Source organism: Vicugna pacos, chromosome 10 (assembly GCF_048564905.1).
Source record: "Vicugna pacos chromosome 10, VicPac4, whole genome shotgun sequence".
NCBI lineage: Eukaryota > Metazoa > Chordata > Mammalia > Artiodactyla > Camelidae > Vicugna > Vicugna pacos.
In genome coordinates this window covers 69,075,375-69,091,519 of record NC_132996.1, presented here as the reverse complement: position 1 = coordinate 69,091,519, position 16,145 = coordinate 69,075,375, and the positions used below count along the sequence as shown (strand labels likewise).

Below are 16,145 nucleotides of genomic sequence, written 5' to 3'. Positions count from 1 at the left end.
ACATATCCCACTCTCGGGCGTCGCTCCCGGGGTCGTAAAGACCAGGCTTCCAGTTATTCATTTACACTCTTTATTCCGCGTTCAGGATCAGGGCCCCCAGTTCTCGTTTGCGACCCTGTCTTCTCTTCCTGCAGAGTAAGAAGACATAGTCTTCGTTCTAAGCCAACGAAATCTTCCCGGAGTCCCCCACCCAGTTTCTTTTTTTGAAGGTTGTATCTCAATTTCTGCAGGTATTAAATTAACCATATGCTGGTTATCAACTCGAGAGCGAGATTTAAGTCTGGTGTAGTATGTTTTCTTTTTTCATCGTCTAGTAAAAAGGCACATGATCCTTGAATTGAATGCACGAACTCCTGCCCTCGTGAATTTGCCAGACACCTTTAAACAAGTACAAAGACTTCCCTGTAGCCTTTTCCTTCTGTTTTTTTTAATTTACTCTTATTTTATTGAAGTTGCATACAGCCTTTTCTCAGTGGACAAGCGTAGCTTTGCACATGGAGGATGCTTAATGAATGTTTATTGAATTGAAGGCTCCTATATTTGCGATTCTCCTTGCTCTAGGACTGGATTCCAGGCCAATGTATATCTGCTTCAATTCAGAAAAGCAAAATACTAGCTCACTGAAAATTTTCAGACCCAGGGATCTATAAAGTGCCAAGATGGATCTTAGGAAAACCGTTCCGCTACGGGGTAAAAAGCCGCGAAGTCGGGGTTTATTTTCTAGTCATATTACCCAATGCCGGGGTTACGTTCAGTCCAGAGCGTTTCCTGGGAAATTCGACCAACGGGCGCGCTCTCCATACCATAGGCCCGCCCCTCTCAGCTCTCTGGGACTACATGTCCCAATAGGCAACGTGGTGCTGGGAGGCTGTCTGACGAGGATGACTCTGTTACCCAGCGAGCCCGAGGACAGCGCAGGACGCTTGGACTTCATTTCCCGTCGGCCCGCGCGGGGAGCGCCGGAAGCCCGCCCCGCCCCTCATTGTGCGGCTCATACTAAACGGAAGGGGCCGGGAGAGGCCGCGTTCAGTCGGATCCCGGCAGCAGCTGCAGCGGCTCTTGTCTTTTCTGGCTCGCCTTGCTATCTCCTTTTCGTTTCCGGAAACATGGTGAGCGGCAGGCCACGGCGCCGGAGGGGAGGCGGCTGCCAGTCGATCGTCTGCGCGCGCGGGAGGGAACAGGAGAGCGACGTCGGCACCCCCTCCCCCAGCTCCCCGGGCGGGATGAGGGTCTCGTGCTAAGGGGCGGGAGGCGCTGGGACGCGCGTGCGCGCCCGCGGGCGCCGGTGAGGGCCGGCTCGGACGTCGCTCGCGCGCCCCCTGGACTCCCTTCCCTTCCCCCACTGTGGCGCCCGCGCGGACACCGGCCGTGGGGGAGGGGTCCAGGGTACGCGCGCGCCCGCCCTTCGCGGAGCAGCCGGTGGCGCGCGCCGCGGCAGTGTCGAAGCGAGTCAGTTCACGAGGGCGCGCGCTCGACGGGAGCACGCGGCATCCTAACCAGGCCCGGGGGCGGCGAAGGAAAAGCGCGCGAGCGGTCTCGGCGCGCGCGCCCCACCCAAGGGCTGTTCCTGTCTCCGCGTCACCCTCCCTCGCAGACGGGTCTGTCTCGAGAGCAGGTGGCAGGGATGCCCGCGAAGGGCGGGGGCGGCGGCTAGCGGGGATGCGAGGGTGTTCGGGTTCGAGAGCAGGCGTCTGGGATTAGGGGCTTGCACCGTCCAGCACCGAGTGGACACCGCAGAGACCACGGCCGTACTCGGGAGCGAGCGAGCGGTTAAGGCGAGCTGGGTTCTCCACCGAGTACACCCGGGAAAGGCTGGAAAGGCGCTGTCGGCCGGCGCGTGCGCACAAAAGCTCAGGCCTGGCTGCTGGGCCCCAAGCCCTGGACAAGCGGAGCCGTCGGCTTTCCCGGATGGGGCCTGAGGGTGGAGCCGAGTTTAGGGAAGTGACCCAGGCGGACACCGCCCGGAAACCACCCCGCCCCCTGTGTTCGGCTTGACGGCTGCAAGAGCCGAAGATTGTGTAACTTGCCCGGGCCCGCAGCAGAGGGGAGTGATAAGTTGGTCCCTAAAGGTGATTCCTTGGGGTTGAGGCCTTGGAGGTGCTGCTGCCTCTGGGTACGGGTTTTTCTCGGGGAGGCCCTGAGTATAGCCGGTCTCCTTTCCCCGCCTACTCCGGAAGCGGCTCGATCACGTGGCCGGCTTCCTCTGCAGTTCCGGGAGCGGGGGCAGATTTCACTCCTTCTGGCTAGGGTGTCCTCCAACACGACCCACAATGTAAGTTTGAAGAGCCTTCAAGGACTGTGAGCACTTGAATTTCGACTGCTGACTTATATCAGCGACCTTTGGGTCTTGCATTTTTCCCTGTGAACGGGGAGTTGTCAGGTAGGGCCTTAATTAGAGGTTTGTGGTTCCTGCTTTGGTTCAGAAAGATCCCAGTAGAAGAGAGGATACTTTCTGTAATAACAGCACTAAATGGTTCTGATGGACTTGCTGGAACTGTTGAGCACCGTTCGTGTCCCATCCAGGATTGTGGGGTCCTGGTTCTCTCCTAGAGGTGATTGTGATCTGAGTGTCTGGGTTCTCTTCTATTATCTGAAGTTCTGATTCAGCACTTTATGAAGAAGCTGATACTGAATTCCGTGAGTAGGAAACGCGCCAGTAGTCTGGGGTTTTTTTTTTTTAGTTCTGGACTCACATCTTGGCCAAGGCTCTGTTTCTTAAGGCCTTCAATTTCTAGGCTGCAGGATGTTGGGGTGGGGAGGAATGATGTTGAATTATGAGATCAAAGATCTTGTTTGTGCTATTCTGGGGTTGTGTCACATCTGGTCCTTTGACAGTGACTTGGGTGGGGAAATAGTGACAGTCTTGGAAGGGTATTAATGATCTCTTGGGGCTGGGGATTATCCTTGTTGGCATCCAGACAGAACTTCTAAGAAAGCAAAGGAGGAACATCAGGGTAAGTCCCAGAAACCTTTTCCTTATGAGGTACATATGGCTCGCCCTCTAGGCCTCCGGTGTGGCTGTCTCTGATGGCGTCATCAAGGTGTTCAATGACATGAAGGTGCGTAAGTCGTCGACACCAGAGGAGGTGAAGAAGCGCAAGAAGGCCGTGCTCTTCTGCCTGAGTGAGGACAAGAAGAACATCATCTTGGAGGAGGGCAAGGAGATCCTGGTAGGTGATGTGGGCCAGACTGTAGACGACCCCTATGCCACCTTTGTCAAGATGCTGCCAGACAAGGACTGTCGCTACGCCCTCTATGACGCCACCTATGAGACCAAGGAGAGCAAGAAGGAAGACCTGGTGTTTATCTTCTGGTAAGCTCCTCTTGTAGGCACCTTCCCCTGTCACCTGCCCTAGCTCTGTCCCACACCCCCTTCTCAGGACAGGAAGGTCTGTGGCTCCTGGTTAACCCAAAGGTGTGCATTTGGGGAGGACATTGTAACAGAACTCTTGTCAATGAGGAACTTGATAAAAGCTTGAGTGCTAAGGGCCATTTCAGGGGCTTCTGGAAGTCATGTACACTTGAGGGCACTTGCTAGACTTGGAGGAGTGGGCTTTGCTGCCAGTTGTCTCACTCTTTCCCTCTAGGGCCCCTGAGTGTGCACCCCTCAAGAGCAAAATGATCTATGCCAGCTCCAAGGACGCCATCAAGAAGAAGCTGACAGGTAAGGGCCAGCATTGGCGGTGCCCCTCCTTTCTGCTCAGGCGTTGGCTGCAGGCTGCAGTGCATAGCATGATAAAGAAGATCCCTCCCTCTCCTCTCTCCTGCCTGCTGGAGGAGAGCCTAGTCCCTTCCATCTGTTCTGACTGGCTCCTTCCCAGCCACACCTCCCACCCCCAGCCCAGTGCCTCCTCCTTACAGATGCTCTTCCTTCTTCTCCACAGGGATCAAGCATGAATTACAAGCAAACTGCTATGAGGAGGTCAAGGACCGCTGCACCCTAGCTGAGAAGCTGGGGGGCAGCGCTGTCATCTCCCTGGAGGGCAAGCCTTTGTGAGCCCCCTCCAACCCCCTGCCTGGAGCATCTGGCAGCCCCAGACCTGCCCACGGGGGTTATAAGCTGCCCCCTTCCTGCCAGACCGGAGGGGCTGGGGGGAATCCCAGCAGGGGGAGGACAGTCCCTTCACCCCAGTTGCCAAACAGCTCCCTCACCCCCTGGACCTTCTTCCTCCTCCTTCCTCCACCCCTGAAGGTTCTGGCCTTCCCAAACCGCTTTTGATCTTCTGATTCCTCTTGGGTTGATGCAGACCAAGTTCCCCCCAGGCACCCCTGTTTGGGGGGGCCTGTATTTTTTTTAACGACACCCCAATTCCCCACTTGTTCCTCTCCTTTCCCATGCTGCCAATTTCTAACCGCAATAGTGACTCTGTGCTTGTTTGTTTAGTTCTGTGTATAAATGGAATGTTGTGGAGATGACCCCTCCCCACGCCGCCTGATTCCCCTCCCCTTTTCCCCTGGTCACAGCCACTCATGGAAGCAGGACCAGTAAGGGACCTTCAATTAAAAAAAAAAAAAAGAAAAACACACAACAATAAAATGGCTCACTAATGGGATGTTTGTTTCAAGGTTGGGACCCAAGGGACCTTGGTGAGGGGGGGCAGTGGTGGCTGGGAGAATGAGCAGCATCTCTTCTCTGTACCCTACCTCCATCCAGCCCCCACACATTCACTTGGTCCCAGTGACTGGGCCTCCCTTTTGATAGTTTCCACTGTTTGTATTCTGGTGCCCTAGTCGGTGCCAGACTGGCTGTTTAGGAGGTAGCTGAGCCAGGGAGTGTTTGCCGCTGGCTGCAGGGGTTCCTTGAACAGAAGGGCTTAATGCCTGAGCTGCTTCTGTTGCTTTGATCAACGTGGGCACCAGTATAGTGAGGCCCATTCTCTGATTACCTGCTCAGCTTTGCCCAGATGTGGGCTGTGAGACTGCAAGTTACTAGTTGCCTCTTTTTCTCCACTTTCGATATTTCTCTGGTCTTTTCTCTGCCTTCTTTCCTGGATGGCTGACTCGTTTATGAGGGATGAGTCCAGTGGCTACAGTGAGTCAGAAGCAGGTTGAGCCTTTGGCCTTCTGCAGATGTGGCTGGAGTCCAGGGTGGGGCTAGCCAGGTGGAGCCCAGGACTTCAGACCCAGGTGTCTTGGGCCCCACCTTCCCATGTGTAACCAAGAGGGTGTTGGCTGGAGCCCCAAGCCTTTTGCCAGCATCTCTGAGGGCTCTTTCCAGCCTGTACTTTGGGCTTTCACCTGCCTAGCAGATAAAGGATCTTTGCCCTAGGGGTAGTAGCAGGGTTTATACCTCTCCTCCCAGTCAGTCCTAAGAAAGCCTGGAGTTAGAGCTGGTTCCTTAGTTCCTGGGAGCTTGCCAGTATCTGGGAGGGAGGCAGGATGGGGGTAGTTCCATCAGAAAATGGGTGTTGAGGTTTATGTGTGGTCTGTGCCAGGGTTTATGGGAGTGGTGGCACACCTTGAAGACTGCTCCCAGGTTCCAAGTGCTAGGTCTTGTACCTTCCTGTAGAGAGCCTCTGACACTGGAAAATGGCTGAAGACAGAGCTGTAGTGCACCCCCAAGATGGGGTTTCTACCATGGTGCCCCAGTACTGAGGATGTAGCTGGTGGCCCTGGAGCCACAGGAAGTGAGGACAAGCAAGCCTCCTTGCTACAAATCCAGGCTTTTTATTTGTGAACAGGCTGGAAACAGATGGGCCAGAGGTGGGTGGAGGCTGCCCCTCAGCCCCTAGGGAGGGAGGTTTGTGGCTCTGCTTACCTGTGGCCAAACACAGTGCCCAGGTGGCCCTGTTCTCTTACAGGGCCTGGCACCTTGGGGTGGGGTGGGGCTTCCCCTGAGGGGTCATGGGGCATGACTAGTGGCTCCTGGGGTGGGGAGTCGGGGACTTTTGTCCCTAAAGACCCCAGAGCAGGCTCTAAGGCTCCCCCTTGAGGATGACAAAGGTGTTCCGGAGAAGCAGGGTGCTGGCCTGCAAAGGAGACAGGTTCTTGATGTCTCCCATCTGCTGCCATCCTGCTGCTCTTTCCACACCTTCTGTCCCCTCTCCACATCCCTGTCCTCAGCAATAACAGCTAGCATTTAAGGAAGCCTCATACTGATGATAAGGGAAGGGTCTTGGCCCAAGTTGGGGAACCGTGGCCCTGAACAGTTAGGGCTGCTTGTGGCTTACTAACCTCCCCTCAGCACCCTCCTCCCCGCCCTATGCTCCAAGACACTTGATAAGAACCTAGAGACCAAGGTGTGGGAAGCCAGGAAGACAGCAAGAGGGCTCAGCAATGCTGCAGGGCTCACCTTAGCGTGTTTGAGCTCCAGCTCTGCCAGCTCGATGAGGTTCTTGCGGAAGGAGGAGATGCGGCGGGACTTGAAGTCCATGAGCTCTGGAGAGGAGAGGAAGAGGGACCCTGGCAGGGTAGGCAGCCTACAGGCAGGGGCTCCAGGGCTGTGGGGCTTACCCTGCTTGGCTGAGTCAGAGAGATGCTCAAAGCGTTGGCAGCACAGTTGCTGGTGGCTCTCCGCGGTCCGCACCTCCCCGGTTCCTGGTACGTGCCTTGTCTAGTGCCTTGTTGGCATTCTCGTAGTCAGCCAGTGCCCGCAGCCGCCGGTACAGCAAGTCCTGGGGTCAGCAGGGGCGCAGGATCACTGGCCCACAGCCCTCACCTGCCTGCCTGCCCTCCCTGGTGGCTGCAGTCCCACTGGCCTTCAACCCTGAGGTCTGCTCTGGGGCCACCTCTCACCTTGGCTGCCTGTGAGTCTCGCATGTAGTATCTCAGCAAATCCGAAAGCTTCAGGTCCTCATCAGAAGCCGCTCGGCTCTCTAGTTTCTGAACAGGAAGGTGGAAGCTGGGGAGGGAGCTAGCAGAGGGGCAGCTAAGGGCTGGGGTGCTGCTGTTTATCTAAACATCCAGCAGGGTCACTTGACAGCCACTCTAGGTGAAACCTTGACATTCAGGGGAGCAGACTGAGGAAGGCTTCACAAAGGAGGTGGCATCTGATCTGGATCTTGGGGGTTGAGTAGGGATTAGACAACAGCCAAAGGCTTTGCAGGTGTGGCAAGCCCTGATAAGTTTTCAGGGAACCCTAATTGGGGGGCGGGTGGGGGGCACTTGGATGGCAGTGGCCAGAGCGCAAAAGGTCCAAAATGCAAGCTAAGGACTTTGGGCTTTGTGTCTTGGGTAATTTCTGGAAGGGGCAAGGTCACTGAAGGGCCTTGAACAGGGAAGAGGTGGAATCCAACAGACATTTTAGAAAGATTGACACACTCCAGTGACTTTCTTAGAGAAGAGTTTAGGAAGGGTGTGCCTGGGGAAGGATACTGGCAGCACAGCACAGTCTGGCAGAGGCACGTGGCACATCCTTGTGTGTGCCTCACCAGCCCGGCTGCCACCACCTCCTCCTTTACGACACACACTTGAGGCTGGATCCCTGTCTTCACTCCACCTCTTAGTAAACTATCCTGGAGAGTGAGTCAGGGCATCACTAGGCCCAAGTTACCACTGAACATTCAAAAATGAACCTGGAGCTTTCCCCTCTCCTCAGACACTCTTCCCTGCAGTGGATCATTGGGTGGCCTTTCAACACAGAAGGCAGTACTCACCCTTAGCCGTTCAAAGAGCTCTGCCAATTTGAGGAAGCTCCTAGGAGGCAGTGGGCAGGAGTTAGGGCAGGGATCTTAGTGGGGCTTAAAGCCTCTCTTCCTTCAGGCCTCTCTCGGGGAAACCTTTCTTTCCCAAAGCCTAACAGGAGCTTCTGCACCTCCCACCTGGAGCTGATGGTAGGCTTCCACAGAGTGACCCCTCATGGGCAGACACAGTATTACAGGCATAGAAAGAGAGCAGGGTGGGTGAGAAGGAGTCCTCACATCTTTAGCTGGTTGACTTCCTGTGTTCCCAGACTGTTCAGTGCAGCCGAGATAGGGTTAAAACCCTCTGCCAGGCAAGCTGGGGAAAAGCCCTCTATCAGAGTCTGCACGTCAAGCCCCATCCCTGGTGTCTGTGGCCTCAGACAGACACCGGGCATTTCTGTTCTCTTCTCCCCCCAGGGAGTAGGACCACTGGGGAGAGGGGGTGGGAAATCCAGGGCCCCTCAGGCCCTACGTACTCTTGTGAGAGTGTATGACTCGGTCTGCCTGCAGGCAGGCATCCTGGATGCGGATGTGGTACTGCAGCAGGAAGGTCCTCTCATGCTCAAAGAAATCATCCACCTCCTAAGGGAGCCAGACAGGACCCACTTACACCAAGTCACCGGGAACATGTCAACCACAGACACCCAGGGATGGCAAATCTCCGTCTAGGCTAGGCCCCACCAGTGGCTTCCCTCCCACTGCCACCCTGGGCCTCAGTGTTTGCTGTGGACTTGAGGCCCTGGGTTGCATCCAGAGAGGGGCCCTGGGAGTCACCTGAGCCCAGACATGCCAGTGATGAGGGCTTCATCTGCAGACTTCACGATATTCCTCAGAAACCCCCCAAGAAGCTCCTTCCTGTTCTTTCCTCGGACTCTCAGCTGAGGCATGCGTGGGGAGGGTAATGATATGAGGGTGAGCATCTGCACCTCCCGCCCCAGGCACATGCCACTGGCAGAGCTGAAGAGATGGAGGCTTGGGCCCACTTAGAGCCCTGCCCTTTCACCCCCAGGGGTGACCCCAGGTCTCCCGCCTGGCTCACATCCTGGCCGTATTCCAAACAGACAGAGAAGTTGTGGTCTTGTCGCAGGGTGGGGTGGGCTGCCCAGGGACTGCAGAAAGACTTCATGCATTGCAACTGTCTTCTTAAAGATAGCCAGGTACTCCCTGCAGAGAATGGCAGGCTGCTCAAGGGCCCTCCTGGGCTCTGATCACCCTGCTCTCTTCCCCCTCAGCAGCCCTGGGGTGAGGAGCACGGTCTCTAAGCACCCATAGGGGAGAGTCAGGGGCAAAATACTGGGGTTCCCCAGCTGGGGACAGGGCTTTGTCACAAGGAAGGGAAGTGGCACTCACGCTTCCAGCTCCTGCTTCATTTTGGCAAACTCCTCCCGTGTGACAGAGCTGTCCCCCTCACCCGACTTCTGCAGTTTTTCCCTTGAAGCATCAAAGTCTGGCCTTGGAGGGGCTGGGGGTATCTGCTCAAAGGAGGGACAGAGCTGGGAGGCCTCTCATTGTCGAGATGGCCATGACCCGCACCCTGAAGCCTGGACCGACCTTCCTCCTCACCCGAGTGCCCAGTGCCCCTGCCACCCGGCCCACCAGCCCCTCCTCACAATGAGGCCGGCATACTCCTCATTCTCCACGAAGGCATCGTGCAGCCAGATGAACTCCTCGTGCTGCCGCACGACTGAGAACTCGGTCTGGGCGAAGTGAGGGAGGCAGCTCTGAAAGCCGGAAAGCCTGTGTTTAGGTGTCTCTTCTCCCCTCTCCAAAACCTCCACCCCTCAAGCTTCCTGGACACCCACTTTGGGGCCTCCCCAATCCCACATCCCAGGTGAGGCCCAAGTTGGGACTCAAGTGTACATGATTTCCCTCAGGATGGTGGACAGGAGATGGTTAGGATTTGGAGCCTTAGGCAAAGGTTTTCAGAGACTAGACAAGATGCCCACTTTCTCAGAGGGCCAGGGCGCAAGAGCTAGGTTGAGGAACAGGGCCCAAGGCTGTGTTGGCATCTGCCCCCCAGCTGAGCAGAAGCTAAGGGGAGTAGGCTCATCAGGCCCCGGAAGCCTCCACTGGCAGCCATCTGAACCACCCCCTTGCACCCCAAGCAGCCTCACCTTGGTTTGAACAGTGAATTTCACCTTGTCCCGTTCGCTGACCGCATCAGAGATCTCCACCGACAAGGAGCTGTCTCCCTGCAGATCCACTGAGATGGAGGAAGGCTGTGGGGGAAGGGGGCCCCTGACAAGACTGACCACTGCCCCTTTGCCCAACCTCGCCGCAAGCTCTGGTCCTCCTGTGGAGCCCACCTCAGTGGCATCACTTCCACCACACAACTGGGGTCACCATCTGGCTACCCCCAGAGGGATCCTGAGAAGTCACTGCTCATGGCTTTACTGTTACACTTTCTCACCCTTCCATCCTCTGAAGTAGGTAGAATTCTCCCCATTTTATAGACCTGGGCTCTGAGACCACCAGAGAGAGAAAATAACTTGTCCAAGATTATACGGCTGCAAAGTGTCCAGACCAGATCTGAACAGAGTTTCTCTGTTCCAAACCCCAGGCACTTCCTCAGCTACCTGCTCACCCCTTCCTAGGGGGTTACCTCAGGTGCACTTTCACCAGGTGTAAAGTGAGTTGGATGAGATGTTCCCACCTGTTTTGAGGGGGTCCTGAGACCATTCCATTCACTACTTTTAGTGCCAAGAGGCCCTGACTTGTAGGCCAAGCACTCGTATTTCTCTAAGTGAAAAGATCGGTGAGGCACCAAGTTACTAGTTCGTTCTTGCACTGAGCTATTTCCAATTTCAGCCATACCGGTGGAGGTGCGGTGACAGTGCACTGTGGCTTTAACTTGCATTGTGAGGAATGAGGTTGAACATTGTCTTATGTACCTATTGGCCATTTACATATCTTCTTTTTTAAAGTGCCTATTCAAGTCTTTTGCTCCTCCCTGCCGTCCTCTTTATAAAATCTGATCATCTTTCTCTTAGTAATTTGTAGAAACACTTTACATATTCTGGAGACAAGCCCTTCAGCAGTTATATGTGTTGCCAATATCTTCTACTCAGTGGGTTGCCTTTTCACTCTCTTAATGGCTTATAATTTTATAAGTTCAATATATCAGCCTTTTGTGGTTAAGGATTTTTGTGTACTCTTGAAGAACATCCCTACTCCAAGGCCATGAAGATATTCTCTTATTTTTTTCCTTGTAGAAATTAGTTTTAGGTCTGTGATCCATTTTTACATATTAATATTTAGGTCTATGATCCATTTTCAATTCATTTGTATACAGTGTAAAAGGAATGGGTTGTGATTCCTTTTTGTCATCTAAATATCCAGTGATTTTAACACTGTTTAAAAAAGACTATCTTTTCACTATTGATTTGCTTTGGTGCACACTTTAGCAGAAGATCAGTTGATCTAAGTGTGATCAGTTCTGTATTCTCTGTTGCACTGATGTATATGGTCATACTTTTGATAATATCACACTCTCTTGATTACTGTAATTGATAAGCAAACTTGAAATCAGATAGAATCAACTTAGCTTTTTTTCAAAATCATTTTGGCTATTTTAGATCCTTTGCATTTCAACATAAATTTTAGAATCAGTGTGCTAACTTCCACCCGAAAAAAAAACTTGTGGGTATTTGATTGAGATTACATTGGAACTATGGATCAATTTGGGAAGGACAGACATTTTTACGATACTAACTCTTCCAATTCATGGACATGGAATATCTTCCCAATCACTTAGGTCTTCTTTAATTTTTCTGTTAACAGTTTGCAGTTTTCTCTGTAAAGATTTTGCATATCTTTTGTTAGATTTACTCCTAGGTTTGTTTTTTTTTTGCTGTTGTTGATATTTTAAATTATATTTTTTAAATTTCATTTTCTAATTGTTGCTAGAATATAGAAACACACAACTGATTTTTATATATGTACTTTGTGTCCAGGAACCTTGCTAAGTTTACTTACTACTTTTAGTAGTTTGTAGATTCTTTTGAATTTCCTATATATACAATCCTACAATCTAAAATAATGACTTCCTTTCCAAGCTTTTATTCATAGCTTCATAGCTTTTATTTTTTGCCTTACTGTACTTGCTAGGACTTAACAGTACAATGCAAAAGTGGTGATATGGTTATAAAGAAAATTCTTGGCTTGTTCCTGATCTCAGAGGGAATGCATTGAAAATTTAATCCTGAAGATGTTTTTAGATACTCTATCAGGTAAATGAGGCTCCCTTCTATGCTTGGTTTAGTAAGTTTTGAGTTTTATCGATTTTTTTCTTCCTTTATTAGATATCATATAGATTTTCCAGTTATTCTGTGTATGTGCTGAATTTCCATTGATTAATTTTTCAAACATTAAACCACCTTGGATTCCTTAGAGAAGGCCCGTCTCATGACGTACTGTCTTTTTATACGTTGCTTATCAACTTAATATTTTATTTGTGATCTTTGCATCTATGTTCACAAGAGATAGTAACCCATATATTTCCTTTCTTATAATGTTCTTGATGGGTTTGTGTATGTGTGTGTGTTAACATATACATAACATAAAATTTACCATTTTAACCATTGTTAAGTGAACAGTTCAGTGGGATTAAGTAAATTCACAATGTTATGCAACCATCATCATCGTCCATCTTCTCTTAATGGGTTTTGTATCAAGGTTATGTTGTCCTACTAAGATAAGTTGAAATTGTGCCCTCCATTTCTCCTTTTTGGAATAATTTATATAAGAATAATATTAATTTTCCTTTAATGCTTCAAAGAACTCACATGTGAAGTTACCTGGTCTTAGGTATTTTTGGAAAAGTTTTAAATTACAGATTTAGTTTCTATTATAGGCATAGGACTACTCAGTTTTTTTACTTCTAATTTCAGGTTCAGTAAGTTGCATTTTTTAAGGAGTTTATTTTTCATCTAAATTCTCTAAATTGTGGGCATAAGTTTGTTATTAAACACTCTTATTATCTCTTTAATGTCTGAAGCATCTCCAGTGATGTGCCCTTTAGCATTCCTGATATTGGTAATCAATGTTTTCTTCCTTTCACCCTCTTGGTCTCCCTCCTGCTCTTTCTCTCTTTTATCAGTCTTGCTAGAGGCTTATCAATTTTATTAACATTTTCAAAAAATTATTTTTGGCATTATTGATTTTCTCTAATGTAAAGTTATCTTCTATTTATTGATTTCTGCTCTTTTTTCTTTCTTTCCTTCTACTTTCTTGGATTCAATTTGCTCCTCTTTATGTAGCTTCTTGAGATTAAAATTAGATCACTGACTTTTCAACATTGTTTTTCCCCAAAAATATGCATTTGGAGGTATAAATTTCCCTTTAGACACTGCTTTAACTGCATCTCATGAGTTCTGATATGTCATCTTTTCAAAATAATTTCTGTAAAATTTTTCTAATTTCCATAATAATATCTTTGACTTATGAATTACTTAGAGGCATGCTGGTTAATTTTTAAATACTTTAGAATCTAGTTCCTTTTTTTTTTTCTGTATGAATACTTTTATGTAACTGAGGGAAAATAAGCCACATATTTTGAAGACAAATCCATTGAGAAGATAACAGCAAATAAAAAAAGATTTCTATTATCACTGACTCTTCCATTCACATTAAATCACTCATAATTGAAATTTTTATTTTATATACAAGGAATTAGCATTGTTTCTGCATAGGGTAGATGTGCTGGACGATCCATTCAAGGACGTTCACTTAGTCCAACTTGATGAAGCCGATATCCTTCGCGTACTGGCGGAAACACTGGCGGCACATATTGAGGCCGTATTTCCGGATCAGACCGTGCCGGTATGAGCAGACACGGCAAGAGCGAGAACCCTGGCCGAATTTTCTAGGGTGGCTCCAGTACAGCTACTGGTGACCCATCTTGCTTCCTCGGACGCAACGAGGCAAAAGGAAAGAGGTAGCGCACGCATGCGCTCTTCAAATTTTTTCTAGTTCCTTTTTTGTTTTGATTCTTAGCTGATTCTACTGGATCAGAGATCACATTCTTTTCTAGGGGGTAGGGGTGGGGTAATTAGTTTTATTTTTTTTAATGGAGGTACTGGGGATTGAATCCAGGACCTAGTGCATACTAAGCACCCACTCTACCACTGATGTATAACTTCCCCGCCAGAGGTCACATTCCATATGAATTCAGTATTTTAAAATTTGTTGATACTTTCTCTATAGTGCAATGTATTTACCAAAATACATTATATGTTTCATGTACAGTTGAAAAGAATGTGTTTTCTACAGTAGTTGGGTATAGAGTTCTACACATATCAATTATCAAGTTGATTAATAATGTTATTTAAAATTTTCTAAATGTTTACTAATTTTTTTTGTCTGTTGACACTTACTGAAAGTTGTGTTAAACCGCTAAATGTAATTATGAGTTTGTCTATTTCTCCTTTTAATTCTGTAATTTTCTACTTTGCATATTTTGAAGCTATGTTATTAGGTGCAAAAAACTGAGGACTGTTCTATCTTGCTGTTGAATTGATTCTTTAATCATTATAAAATATCCCTCTTTATTTCTAGTAATACTTCTATCTTATCTTAAAGTTGACTTTGTCTGAAATTAATAAAGCCACACCAGCATTCTTTCGGTTAGTTTGCTCATAGTGTTTATTTTTCATTATTTTTTTCAGTATTTCTGTGTCCTTATAAAGCATGTCTTGTTTAACAGGATATAGTTGTCTTTTAAAAATTCAACCTGAAATTATTTTTTAATTGCAGTGTCTGGCCCATTCATCATCATTGTAATTACTGATATAGTAGGCTATAAACGTGCCATCTTGCTTTTTGTTTTCTCTTTGTCCCATCTGTCTTTTGTTTCTTTATCCATTCTTTCTTGACTTCTGTTAGATCAGTCAAGTATTTTATATTATTTCATTTTCTCCTCTACAATATTTTTACTTACATACTCATTTATTATTATTTTCCTTTCTCTATATTTAAAGGAGAATCTTGGAGAAGTCAATGGCTCACTCTAGAGGACAAGGTCTAAGAATGGACTTTCAGACAGCCTGGCACCTATAAAGGTTGGGGGTGCACCCATTAGTTTGACAGCCCAGCACATCCTCAGAATACATAGCATCCCACATGATAACAATAATAATAATATAATAGCTAACATATTTGCTCTTCCTATATGCCAGGCACTGCTCTAAGCATTTCATATGTATCAACTAATTTAACCATGAATATGAACATAAACATTGAAACAGATGCCTTCTGTTCCATACTTTGTGTCTCTCAACCCCTCTCACCTCTCCAAACTCCACTTGAACCCTACTCCTCACTTCTTGGCTTCTCTGACATCCCTAGGGCAGGATCTTCCTCTGTCCAACTGCCCACACCCCACAACACACACACACACGCACACACAAAACACACAGTCTGGCTTTTTGGTGCAGTAGGCCCCAACGCCCCTGTCTGCTTCCAGCTTAGTATCTCTGCTCTGACCTGCACTGCTTGGTAACTGCTTGAAGAAGATGGGACTTCAAAGATGGCCCATAGCTGCTGCATCCTTATCCTCAGTCGCAAGTATATGCCTCCAATCCCTAAAAGTGTGCACCTCTGTATGTCCAGCCCCAATCAGCCTTGGCACAAGGATGCTCAGAAACTATTTGTTAAATGAAGTCAAGAGGAGACAATGAAGAATGAATGGACTTACGATTATATGAATACAGATACACATGTGAAGCCACTAGTGCTGAGGATTCCCCTCACCTTGGGAAAGGAGGAAGGTACTCAAGCCCTTTCTCAATCCCTAACATCCTTCCCTCTTCTTCCCCAACAAATCAGCATGCGTCGATTTTGCGGAGGGAAGGAGTAAGAGTGACAGGTCCTTTTCCATCTGTCAGGTCAAAGGTAAACCCTGCCTCCTTTGGCATCTTCACCAGTCCCCATGCAGATGCCACAGAGGCGCCCAAACCCCCTTCTCAGGTATCTTCTCTCTCTAGCTCACGCGTGAGCGCGAACACACACACACTCACCCCACTCCCTGATTGGGCATCACTGGGTATCATGGAGTGAGGCGGAGGTTGACAAGAGGGGGTTGCATCCTTTCTCTACCTTGCTCTCCTTCCCAGCCTCTTGATGCTCCTCCATCACTCTCCTCCTCGACTACAGCACACAAAGATTCCGCGACAGGTCACACTGCCCGCACGATCCCGCAGCTTGGTCCCCAGTAACTCGCCTCGAAGAACGGACTGGAATGGGGATCCTATCAGCTGATGGAGACACTCTCCCCTCCCTGCCAAAGAGTCACCTGGAGTCGGGCGTGGTTCCCACGCCGGGCCCTCGCAGCGTCGCCTTTTGATTGGATACCAGATTTATGGTGCGGGACACCATTGGCTGTAAGGTCTGTCGTTCGTGTGCCCAGGCCCCACATTTTAAGGGGAAGCACGGAACTAAAAGGGCCAGGAATGGGCTATGGCGTAGGGGCTGGATTCGTGGGGGCTCTAGGGTCGCAGACGTCTCGTGTGCCGTCAGCCCCCGCCC

General features: G+C 49.3%; 2 protein-coding genes, 1 long non-coding RNA gene and 1 pseudogene across 4 annotated transcripts; 1 reads left to right on the top strand and 3 right to left on the bottom strand.

Annotated features, from left to right (window-relative positions):
* Nucleotides 1-60: 60 nt before the first annotated feature.
* LOC140698829 (uncharacterized) lies at nt 61-1,820 on the bottom strand. Of its 2 annotated transcripts, none has more exons than XR_012076815.1 (2): nt 734-1,820; nt 61-128 (listed from the first exon to the last, which is right to left on the bottom strand). It is a non-coding gene; the product is annotated as an uncharacterized lncRNA (long non-coding RNA). The 2 variants fall into 2 exon arrangements; XR_012076814.1 differs by lacking the exon at nt 61-128 and adding an exon at nt 408-589.
* Nucleotides 562-4,522, top strand: CFL1 (cofilin 1). Its single transcript, XM_006216716.4, has 4 exons — nt 562-1,109; nt 3,006-3,313; nt 3,588-3,664; nt 3,885-4,522. Exons 1-4 carry the CDS (start codon nt 660-662, stop codon nt 3,995-3,997), a joined length of 948 nt encoding a protein of 315 aa, XP_006216778.1. The 5' UTR covers nt 562-659; the 3' UTR covers nt 3,998-4,522.
* Nucleotides 4,523-5,832: 1,310 nt separating this feature from the next.
* SNX32 (sorting nexin 32) lies at nt 5,833-16,034 on the bottom strand. Its single transcript, XM_072970860.1, is given in 16 exon segments — nt 5,833-5,969; nt 6,293-6,378; nt 6,454-6,529; nt 6,531-6,614; nt 6,736-6,822; nt 7,596-7,635; nt 7,860-7,938; nt 8,099-8,204; nt 8,328; nt 8,397-8,500; nt 8,662-8,724; nt 8,726-8,786; nt 8,973-9,094; nt 9,233-9,343; nt 9,737-9,841; nt 15,717-16,034. Coding segments are annotated over 16 exon segments (1,215 nt in total). The 5' UTR covers nt 15,753-16,034; the 3' UTR covers nt 5,833-5,915.
* Nucleotides 13,255-13,555, bottom strand: LOC116285488 (small ribosomal subunit protein uS14-like; annotated as a pseudogene).
* Nucleotides 16,035-16,145: the final 111 nt, after the last annotated feature.